The sequence below is a fragment of the Perognathus longimembris genome, chromosome 24, assembly GCF_023159225.1.
Source record: "Perognathus longimembris pacificus isolate PPM17 chromosome 24, ASM2315922v1, whole genome shotgun sequence".
NCBI classification, from domain to species: domain Eukaryota; kingdom Metazoa; phylum Chordata; class Mammalia; order Rodentia; family Heteromyidae; genus Perognathus; species Perognathus longimembris.
The window spans coordinates 27,098,425-27,110,669 of record NC_063184.1 but is presented as its reverse complement, the minus strand read 5'-3'; the positions used below and the strand labels follow the sequence as shown (position 1 = coordinate 27,110,669).

At 34.5% G+C, this 12,245-nt stretch overlaps 1 protein-coding gene across 1 annotated transcript in view; it reads right to left on the bottom strand.

The window, feature by feature from the left end:
* Positions 1-12,245, bottom strand: part of Lrba (LPS responsive beige-like anchor protein) — a 417,455-nt gene that overhangs the window by 264,871 nt on the left and 140,339 nt on the right. Inside the window, exon 34 of the mRNA XM_048333588.1 lies at positions 8,991-9,055. Coding sequence (XP_048189545.1) covers positions 8,991-9,055 — 65 coding nt within the window. The remainder of the gene's footprint in view (positions 1-8,990; positions 9,056-12,245) is intronic.

Here is a 12,245-nt window from a genome sequence, read left to right as displayed (position 1 = left end):
TCTACAGACAGAGAAAGCAAAGGCTTTCAAGATGTAGATGAGAAATACGAGTTTGTGCTTCTTAGTTTCCCTCTGGAGAGCTAAACCACATGGTGAATTTTAACATCAATATATTGCCTTGCAGCACTCAAGCATTAATTGAATTGATTAGTCAATGGCACACCATTGTCCCATTCCCAAATTAAGTAACCTCTAAGTTATCCTGGCCTCCTCTCTTCTCCATCATCTTCCTCCAGGCCCATAATCAATCACCAAACCATGTCAATATTTCCTTTGTGATACTTCCAGATTTAACTTCTGCTGTTTTCACAACCAATACCCTAAAAATCAAGGCCTCATCATTTCATCCATCTTTTGAGTATTTAATTTTTTTGTCTCTCTGGTCTTTCAGAATACTAACTATAAAACTTCAATTCAACAATTCCAACAGTATAAAGACTATATTACCCCTTAGAAACCAGCTTTTCTTTATGGGGGGAAACAGAATACACTCAAGTACCTTCCACCAAAACTGCAATATTAAGTGCTCTAGTAGAAATACTCTAACTGACCTCCAGTGAGTCATGACTATAAAAAATAGCAACCTCTTCAGTTCAAATAGGCACAATCTGGCACTTGTTTTTACAAATAAAACATGGTACAGACAATGGGACTGACATATCTTAATTGGTTACATGGTGGCAGAGACTGGATCAATCACTGTGGTGTTTATGTTACATCATAAAGGTCTGCCTAAGCACACTAGAGGAATTCTCCTGCCAGCCCTGAAGAAGACAGCTACTCAGGTAATAAACATGGACAGCCTACAAAAGCAGTGAGCATCTTCTAATGACAGGGACTATTCCCACAGAAATGGGAGACTCTGTTCCATAATGAAAAGGAGGGTGTCAAGAACCACATGAGATGGCTGGGGATATGGACTAGTGGCAAGAGTGCCTGCCTCGTATACATGAGGCTCTGGGTTCAATTCCCCAGCACCACATATACAGAAAACGGCCAGAAGTGGCGCTGTGGCTCAAGTGGCAGAGTGCTAGCCTTGAGCAAAAAAAAAAGCCAGGGACAGTGCTCAGGCCCTGAGTCCAAGGCCTAGGACTGGCCAAAAAAAAAAAACAAAAACAAAAACAAAGAACCACATGAGTGTGAAAAGACCTCAAAGAACTTGGCAGTAGTGGGTCCTATCTGTAATCATAGCTACTCAAGAGGCTGAGATATGAGGATCGCGGTTTGAAGCCAGGAAAGGCAGAAAAAGTCCATGAAACTCTTATCTCCAATAAACTACTCCAAAAATGGCAGGAGTGGTGCTGTGGCTCAAGTGGTAAAGAATTCACCTTGAGCACAAAGAGGGACAATAGCCAGGTCCCAAGGGTTCAAGCCCAAGGACAAGGAAAAACAAAAATAAATTTGTGAATATAGATTAAGCTATAGATTAAAACATAAGTAAACCTAAAATGTAAGAATGCATTTGCTAGCATACCCATGTAGAATCAAAACACACTATGAATGCTCAAGTTGAAAAACAGTTTCTAAAGAGAACTAGAATATAAAGAATATAGAATATAAATAGCAAAAACAATAAGAAAAAAAATCCCCAGAGAATATAAAGAAGAAAAAAAACACAGAGGAAAAAAGGAGAGGGAGGAAGGAGGAGCACAAGGGAAAGACAAGGACTGTGAGCCAGGCACAGGTGGCTCATACCCATAAGACTAGCAACTCAGGAGGTTGAGATCTGAGAATCATGGTTCAAAGCCAGCCCAAGCATGAAAGTGTATGAGACTCTTCTCTCCAACTAATGACCAAAAAGCTGGAAGTGGAGTGGTAGCTCAAGCAGTAGCGCTCTAGCTGTTAGCCAAAAAAAAACCTCGAGGGCTGGGAATATGGCCTAGTGGCAAGAGTGCTTGCCTCATATACATGAAGCCCTGGGTTTGATTCCTCAGCACCACATATATAGAAAACGGCCAGAAGTGGCGCTGTGGCTCAAATGGCAGAGTGCTAGCCTTGAGCAAAAAGAAGCCAGGGACAGTGCTCAGGCCCTGAGTCCAAGGCCCAGGACTGGCAAAAAAAAAAAAAAAAAAAACCTCAGGAACAGCAGCCAGGCCCTGAGTTCAAAAGCCCCAGGACGTGTATGTGCACACAAGTGCACATGCGCGCACACGCGCAGTGACACACAGAAACTGTAAAGAGAAGCAAAATGCCCTTTCCTTCCATTTACTTATTAAGACAATCATACAAATATTTTAATATAGATGGATAAGATACACATACAATTTTCTGTCCTATGTTTTATTTACTTTTCTGGCTATGAAATATAAGAAATAAGATAAAATATTTTTAAAAAATTATTGTAACATTTTAATAAAGGAGCAACAAGTAAAAGCCCTCAACACTTTCTCCATAATGTTTCAAAACAGGCCAACAAATTAGCACTTGGTCTCTGTCCTAAATTTTTTTCTAAATGCCATGAAAAAATATACCAATTATACAGTTTCAGCAAGTGTAACTGTATCTAACAATTATACAAATAATTCCTTCAAATGAAGAATTAAAGGTAAGGAAAACCAAAGTTTTAATTATATTATAATAAGCAATTTCAAAATGTGTTTACCATAGAGAAAATTAAGTCTGTATGTAGAGCACAAAATGATTCACATATTTTAATATTAAGAAGAAAAACTGTATAATTCATTCCTACAGTGCAAGGAAGAAGAAAAAAAACAACCTGCTTGTGTCAGCCTTAGGAAACAAACAGCCCTATCAAGTGACCAACTAGAAAAGATTCTCGCTGTAGCCTCAATAAATAACAGTAATGATGACAGCCACCTCCCATAACTACATTACAGCCATTGTCCACATCTGATTATACTAGTCTAGACCTTGAGTAAGCACATATATACATTTTTACCAAGAGTTTCCAATAGCACTGCTCTGTTTCCTGGGCTTTCACTGACCCCCATTAGCAGCAACTGTCATATTTTTGCTACTAGACATAACCATTGATGGGAAAGTACAATACTGCTTTCCTAAACTCAAATATTTAAGAATGTGGAAATAATCATCCTGTTTCAATAACCAATCTGATGTTGTAATGTCTTTAGAGTTAATTACAAAGAATGATCATAAACCAAAACTGAGAGGGGAAAAATTGTTTCCAAAGACTTCTTTTAGTAATATGAAAATGACAATAGCTGCACTTCCCAGACTATACCTCCATAAATTAATAAGCCTTTATTATAGTTCTTATACAGAAGAACAATTCCCTAATTCTCCATGTACCTGATTCCTAGCTTACACAGCCTTCTCTCTTCTCTCCCCACTTTTCTTATAGCATATTCAATAATTCAGTATCACAAAATCCATAAATTGACATTTATCAACTCCTTTCTGACTTAAGCTCTTAGTAACAACTTAGGATAAGAAACCAAAAGGTTTTGAATGTTGAAAAAGGTATATATTGTATTCATAAACTGCTTTCTTAAATGGCAAATCCTCTGTACAACTACTTACAGAGAATATAAAGAAAAAGACAAGAAACCAAAAGGTGTTAATGTCCCATAAAATTCAAGCCTGCTGACTCAGAAAGAACAGACTAGTTGAAATCGTTTTATATTTAAGAAAAATAAATGTGCACATATTTCATTCATATTTAAGGCCAACCTATACCTTTCTCCATTTAGATCTAGCCTGAGTGGCATTCACTTTTCTGGAAAGCAGTACTTTCAACAGTGCATCCATATTCCATAACTGGAATGCAAATAGCAAATACTCTATAAAGCTATATCTTCCTGAGATTATGAGTATTCATTACTTTAATACAAATGTCAAAGTTAAATTAATTAATCTGTTTTTCTAAATTTCTGTGTGTGTGGTAACTCCTGATGTAAATTTTAAAACTACTCATAGAATTACAGAAGCCACAATGGAAGCTAAAGGACCAGTTAGTAATTTAACATATTCTAGATCTAAACATTTCTCAGAACTATGAAAGCACTTACTCTCGGGTATGCAGAGAAAGAGAGAGAAGTTACTTGGAGAAAAGGAAAAAAAGAGGAAAAGGATTCTGCTCATTCTTCCTTTGGAATTCATTTTAGGATTTCAGTTTTACTAAATATCAACTACTTTCTACTTCCTCCTAACATACCACCATCCTGTCCTTGACATTTCACAGGAACTCATTCTGGTAGATTCTAACCTACCCATCCTTTTGTAAACTACAATATTCTCTGTTTCACATTTTACCTAATTCCCTCATTTGCTGTTCTGACACTCAATATAGTACACATCACCTCCTAGTATACCAGCAACCTTTAATTTTCTACATTTACCAATTAAATTAAACCCTATGAAAGTACCGATATCCATGTTGTCTATTCTTTGTCCGCCTAGCCCTTGAGTATGGACTAGTATAATGTCACTGCATATTCTCTGACTTGAACATTGCCTAAAGCAAATGACTCTATCTTGACTTTATTTTCATTTAACTTTGTTCCCAATTCACCTCTTTTTCCCTTTTCTCTCCTAATTCACATCCTTGATTTTTTCTATTAAGACTCATTTGATTTATTCTAGGAAATTATTCCAAACAGACTTAAGCTCATAAATGATAGACAGATAACATAAAGATCTATTTTATAGATATATCACATAAACATGCTATAAAAATACATATGTGTAATTTATTTTAAAAAACTACATTTATAAACAAGTAAAAAAAACATAATACAGGCTTGCTGAATACAAATCTTCTTATTCCAAAGTTATATATGTTTGGCTCTTCTGAGAAAAGTCAAACAACAGAAATTATACTGTTAAACATTTAAAGCACTTTAATCTGCCAAGTGTGATATTCCACACCTATAATCTCAGGAGAATCTTGAGTCCAAGGTCAAATGGATTATAGCAAGCTTAAGGCCAACTAGGACCTTATTAGAACAAACAAGCAAATAAGTAAAGTCCTAAAATGTAGAATCTAACATTTTTAGAAGAAAACATAACACAAATGCAATGCTGCTGTTTTACATTAACTAAAAAAGTCTTTAAAAGTAAGCACAGAAAAAAAACCTAGGTAAAGTATCCAAATCTTATATGAAAGTAACTAGATATCTGCTTTAAAAACTGTTATATTAATTATAATTGTTGACCAAGATAGAAAACTAAAAGTGAAAAACAATTTCATTATGTCTGCTTTAATCTGCACACAAAAGGAAAGGAATAAAAACATGTCTATTCCAAATAAGGGGAGAAAATTCTAATCATCCTTTGATAAGCAATTAAACCTTCACAAAATGAAAACAATAAACAGTATAATCTTTTAAGAGGAAAGAGCTGTATACCTTATGAACCAGGGCTGGACCAGATAGAAAGGAAGAAAATTCCCATTCAACTAATTTTTGAAACAGCGACATCTGCTATGCACCCCAAAGTAAGACCATATATCCAAAGAGCTGCTTGTAAGTATTTGACTGAAATGTTTTTGTAATTTTAAATTTTTAACTAAAAAGCATATGGTTCTATAAGTAACACTGCAGGGTTTCAAAGTTTAGATCTCTAGAGTTCAATTCAGATTTTTGTCTTTAATTGGTAGACAAGGATATATTCTAGCCCCACTGCTTTCTTAAGTATATCTTGGTCTTTTTTGTTTGTTTGTTTATCAAAGTACAACCCAGATCCACTATACAAATGATAAAGATAAAGGAGAGGGTCAGAATAAGATGGACACTTTTGGCCTTTCTTCTTTCCTATTCCCTTGTTACTTTCCGGTCCATTCATTCTTCTCCTCAATCATTCCACAGACATTTGTTAGCAATCTCTGCTATTTAGAGAAGGGCAAGAAAATGCTGGAGCTGCTAAATGAATGCTCAGAAAGCAGAAATGCAATCTAAGCAGCTGAATTTTGAAGGGACAGACAAGTGTACTAGAAACATTATGTCTTTTATGAGGGCTATTTACATATTCAGATACAGTCAGAGTTATTGCTGTAATAAGCAGACACTGACTGTCCCTAGAGGATAATTAAGGGATCTGTCCAACAGTATGTGGGATAATGTGCCCTTTCTGTGCATTCCAGGATGAAGGAAAGAGAATGGCCACACAGCAGGACACATAATAGTACAGCCTTGTGAGACTATGAAAGTTCTCAGAATGTATTTTTTTAGACCCAATAATATACTTACAGATCATTTAAATTACATATTTGATAAACTACAAAATTCAAGACCAGTATTTAAATCTTACAATATTTTAAACAAATACTGTACCTTTAAAATTAGTCTCCATAAGGTATTGCATCCCTGACTCTTATTATTAAAAAAATTATGGAAGTAGTACTGTGGTTCAAAGTGGTAGAGCACCAACCTTAAGCTAAAGCACTCAGGAACAGTTCCCAGACTCTGCATTCAAGCCCCATGACCAACAACAACAAAAAAGATTTCGTTCTTTGCCGGGTGCTGGTGGCTCACACCTGTAATCCTAGCTATTCAGGAGGCTGAGATCTGAGGATCATGGTTCAAAGCAAGCCTAGGCAGGAAAGTCCATGAGACTCTTATCTCCAATTAACCCCCAAGAAAATGAGAAGTGGTGCTTTGGTTCCTAGTGCTAATGCTCTATACATTACTTTCTGTAAACATTGTATGCCATGGCCTTAAAAAAGCTTTAAAATTTCCTAAGACTACAGATCATTTGCCTTTCAAAAATTAATTAATTTTACATCAATTACTTGCAAATATGAATGTAGAGATAATTGAGATGTCACAAAATAATCATGAATAAAATATCCAGGTTACAATGTTCTTGCTTATGCAGAGAGAAAATTTTTGTAAGTTGTTCTGTAAAACCAAAAGTATACCATTTGATTGGTAATTATTTTAGCACTATAAAATAAATTCATTCAGGGGCTGGGAATATGGCCTAGTGGCAAGAGTACTTGCCTTATATACATGAAGCCCTGGGTTCGATTCCCCAGCACCACATATACAGAAAATGGCCAGAAGTGGCGCTGTTGCTCAAGTGGCAGAGTGCTAGCCTTGAGCAAAAAGAAGCCAGGGACAGTGCTCAGGCCCTGAGTCCAAGGCCCACGACTGAACAGAAAATAAAAAAATTAAAAATTAAATAAATAAATAAATTCAAAAGGAAATGTTATTCTCGTGAAAAATACCAGTAATTAAATTCAACCTATGAACATAATATATTTACAACATATATTATTAAACATATAAGATAAGGAAAACATTTCTCCAAACAACTATTTATGCCTGACCTAAGTAATTGATTTGCTAATGATATCTTTCAAGTCTGATAAACTCTATGCTGTAGTTGTCTATAAAGGTCTTCATGTTATTTACACTAATAAAACATTAATCAAGGGCTAAATTTACAGCAGCTACTCTATAAAGAAGGTCAAGGTAGGTCAGACTTACATAACAAGAAAAAGAAAAGGTTGATCTTTGCAGTAAAAGGAAATCCTTATTACTACTCTTACCTGTGTGATTGTCTACTAGGTAAAAACACTAAACAACTTCTCAAACACACTCAGTTCTACATAGAATTAATCTCAAGACTTTGAGGTTCATCTAAAAGAAAAATCAACGACTTTAGCAAAATAAATCCCTGAATCATTCCTTTAAGTATGCTCAAAACTCAAAATGAATTAGGGAAAACCCTTTCCAATTATTAATCGACTACTTTTCAAATGAATATTATTTGTGTTTCCAGCATTGTTTAGATCAACTAGATCATTCATGGATAAAAGCTGAGCACTAGGTACAGAAGCAAAGAGGAGTTTCTAGGCATGGGAGGCTACCAAAGTCAGGGTAAGATATCTTACATATTCTCACATAAAATGGTTTTACATGTTGTTTCCTCTATTTTCAATGTTTTTCACACAAATACCCTCCAAGTTATCCATAAATGCCACTTTTCTAATGTGTCATTGACTAATTATACCTATCCTTAATGCATTCTCATGAATCACATATTCCAGTTAATTTATCTGATTCTTCTAAAGAATCATTTACTGTTATAGTAATAATATTAATATTACATAATTTAATGACAAAATTTAACATCAAGCATTATAACTGAAAATTCATTTCTAATACTAGCCTATAAGCACCTACAATCTATTTCAGAATGAGAAAATTCTAGTATTATATAAAATCAAAGTTTTCTATATATTTCTCTTCCTTTCCCATAACACAAGAGATCCTAGATATCTCTAGTCACTAGACAACAGTGATAGAGTCAGACCAGCAATGGAGGCCAAAAAAAAGAAAACTATAAACTTCCCTGAAACAATACCTGTGCATAGGATACAATTTGGATGGGCAACCGGCCACAATTTCAATCTATACTCTGAATCTTGAATGCCATTCATGAAAAATCAGCTACCACAAAACAGATATAAAGAAACTTATCACTCTCATTTTCTCATGTTACTTAGGCTTTTAAGAATTTTTTGCTCTATTAAATTCATTTCCTCTTTTTATCACTCTTTCATCTATATTAGTAAATTTTCTTTCTTTGAATTTGTCTGTTTCTGCTCTTTAAAAGAGAGCTATAGATATCTATTCTCCCTCCTTGCTCATCATCTCAGAATATAAATCAAAACAGGCTCCCACTTCTACTATAGTCAGACTATAACATAAGGAGGATAATACAGACAACTAAGTATAATTATTGGCTCTACAAACATAATACAATTTTATAGGAAATGTAAATAAATGACTGATCTTCATACTTCAGTCTACTTTCACAAACTTAATAAGCCACACTTACTGAAAAATAAAGACCAGAACCTTACCAATAAGCATAACTATGAAGAAAATTACAAATTCTGACATATTTATAACAATCCCTAAGAACTCCAATTATTACTAACTACAAAAACAATAAATACAAAATCCCAACATGTCCGTTCATATGAGAAAAATACATTTAAGACTTTTTTAATACATTTAAGATTTTTACAGTAAGATATGAATGGATATAAAATAGATTACCTTCCTTCATTGACAAGTTCAATAAAAGCAAGACCTGCATTCTTCTGAATAGAATTCTGCCACTCCTAAAAAAAAAGAAAATAGCAAAAAGTAGCTGAAGAGATTTCACTCCATTTATTTCTTTTAAAACACCAGTAATGAAAAATATCAGTGATATCAATTTCATACCTAAGTCCTTAAACACATACTTGTGTCAAACATATTACCTACCAGCAGAGCTCTACAATCACACTAAAACTGACACAGAAAAGTTAAACAAGTGAACAACTTCATTCAACGTAAACTAAGCCTATCAATATTCAATTTTCCCTATTTGTTCTTACTTGAAATAGCTGTGAGTTAGGTAAAAGGGTGCAAAAATGAGCAAAGACCAATTTTGCTTTGGTTTTGTTTTAATAAAAAAAGATCTACCATCCAAAATGTTGACAGAAGAGAATTAAGTGGCTCAAAGACTTGAGTAAATAAAGAGTATTTTGTATTTCCCACAAATAATTACTAATAATTGAAAGATAAAAAATGAATTGGAAGAAACCAATATTAAGCAGGAAAACTATAATTTACTATCCTCTAAATTAGCAATAAGTGGTATAACTACATTCATTAGCCATTAAAAATTTATCCATTAAACTATCCACTAGAATTACATCCATTAAAAAGCCTAGGAAGGAAATCAATCATCAGTGTATGTTCAAATGAATTCTTCAATCCATTACTTCAAAACATATATAAAGCATGAATACAAAGGAAATGGCTCCAAGAATTGAAACATACCTAGACCTGTGAAATGCCAATTTGCGGAACCATGTGTATAATTGTGGTGGACATTACAGGGGTGCAACTGCACATCCAAGGGAATATTAAACTCTACCTAACTGGGCCCATGAGTCACACCTTCCCCTCTTCTCAAAAAGGTAGCAGGAGGGAGATGAAAATAAACTGAAGCCACATGTAAATTTTATGGTCTGAGTGCAGAGGATCCTATTCTTCATTTCTCAGGCACAGCACAGTGGGAATCTAAGCCACAAAAGGGTCCCCAAATGTAATAAGGACAGAAAGAAGTAAAACAAATTTAATGGCAAATGGATATACAACAACCTTAAACTGTTTCATGCTGTAGGAATAATCAATCAGGAAGCCTTAAAATTTTGTAGAAATAGCTGAGGATCAAACAGGATGAGGAAAACACAACTGCGCCCTTCATCAGTGACTCCTCAGGGATACATAGGCCAAAGAACAGAAGCATAGTCTAACTCCTTAGCTTTTACATCTAACATAACACTCTTAGCAAAGCCACTTGCAAACCTGATGCACACAAAAGAATGGGAAGGCAAGACCTGAAATAGAATGAGTTATCATTTAAGTCATGCAGTTTAAGAAAAATCCTCAAATGGAACTTAAAATATGAAGTAGGAGAAAAGCTCTAAGAAAGAAAAAAGGACTAAACACTGGTGACTCGTGCCTGTAATTCTAGCTACTCAGGAGGCTGAGCTCTGATAGCAGAGTACAAAACCAGGCCAGGCAGTAAAGTCCCCAAGACTCTTATCTCCATTAACCAGCAAAAAAGTCAGAAGTGGAGGTGTGCCTCAAGTAACAGTGTACCAGCATTGAGTGAAAAAGCCAAGGAAGAATATGAGGCCCTAATTTAGTCTCCTCCCCCTGCTCACAAAAAAAGGGACAAATCGAATAAATGGTGAATTATTGCATTAATTATTTTGTTTTATAAAACATCGATCAGTAATAATGTAGGGATATCCCTCTCACCACTGTTTTTCAACATCATTTGGGCAATACTATGTAATGCAGGTAATACAAGGGGGACAAATCAAAGTATAAAGATTGGAGGGCTCAGGAGTAGAAATATTTGCTTAGCATTCACAAAACTGGGTTTGATCCTAGCACCACAAAATAAAAAAATAAAATTAGAAAATCCATAAGACTGTACTTATTTGCAGAGAACTGTTGACAAAGAAATTCCAAAAGAACTCTAGAATCAATAAGCAATAATAACAAGATTATAAAATGCAAAGTTTACATAAAAGCTGAAGTCTTTCCTGTAAAATTCAAAGTGAGAAAACACAACCTATTAACATTAAGACAAATAAATGAAACAGAAGACATAAATTTAGTAAAGTAGGTACAAAATCTATATGAGAAAAATTACAAAATTCTCACAAAAGAAACAAAAGTAGAACAATAAACAAAGATATGTTATGTTCACAGACAAGAAGATACAGTAATGTCAAGGTTCAATTGTTTCCAAATTGATCCAAAGATTCAGTGTAATCTCTATATGTAAATCCTAACCATTATTTGTGGAACTTAACAGACTAATTTTAAAGTTTATACAGAAGCGTAAAATAATCCAAATAATGAAGAACAAGAATACTAACCCTACTTGACTTCAATACTTACTATAAAGCTATAATAATCAAGAAAGTGTGGTATTGCCTCTCCCCTCAAAAATACACAGCTCAAAGAAACACATTAAAGAACCCAAAAATAGACCTACATATACATAGTCAGCCAAAAATAGTGTGAGTGAGAAAAAGTCTTCAACCAATGGTGCTGGAAAAACTGGACATCCACATGCAAACAAATACATCTAGAAACACAACTTCCACAAAATATGGTCCAGGTGGATCACAAACCTAAATGTAAAGTATAAAACTTTTATAAGACCACGTAGAGGAAAAACTAGATACATTTGAGTTTGGCAATGACTTTAGATATAACACCAAAGACACTACAAGAAGAAAAAAACACCTAATCAGCTAAGTTAAAAATTCACAAGGTTGAAGTTGAAATTTTCTTCTGTATAAAACACAACATTAATAGAATAAAATATAGCAAAGATAGGAATAAAATATTCACAAAACATCTAATTAAGTACTGTGACCCTACAAGGTACAAAGAGCTCTTTAAAAGTCAACAAGAAACAAAAGACAATAGCCAAAAGACCAAAGTAACAGCTCTACAGTAGACATATAGGTGGTAAGAAAGCATATTGAGGATTTTCCACAGTATATATCATTGGGAAAATGTGAATTAAAACAACAATGAGATGTTGCTTCATATCCATCCAAATAGACAGATGTCAGAAGATGAACATCACCAAATGTGAGGAGGGAGAGCAACAGGAAAGCTCACTCACTGCTGGAGGAAATACAAACCGGGAGAGCAGAGAGCGGGAGGGAGTTCTGAACTAAATCACATACATACACTCAGCACAGAATACAGCAAGTACGATCCATGAAC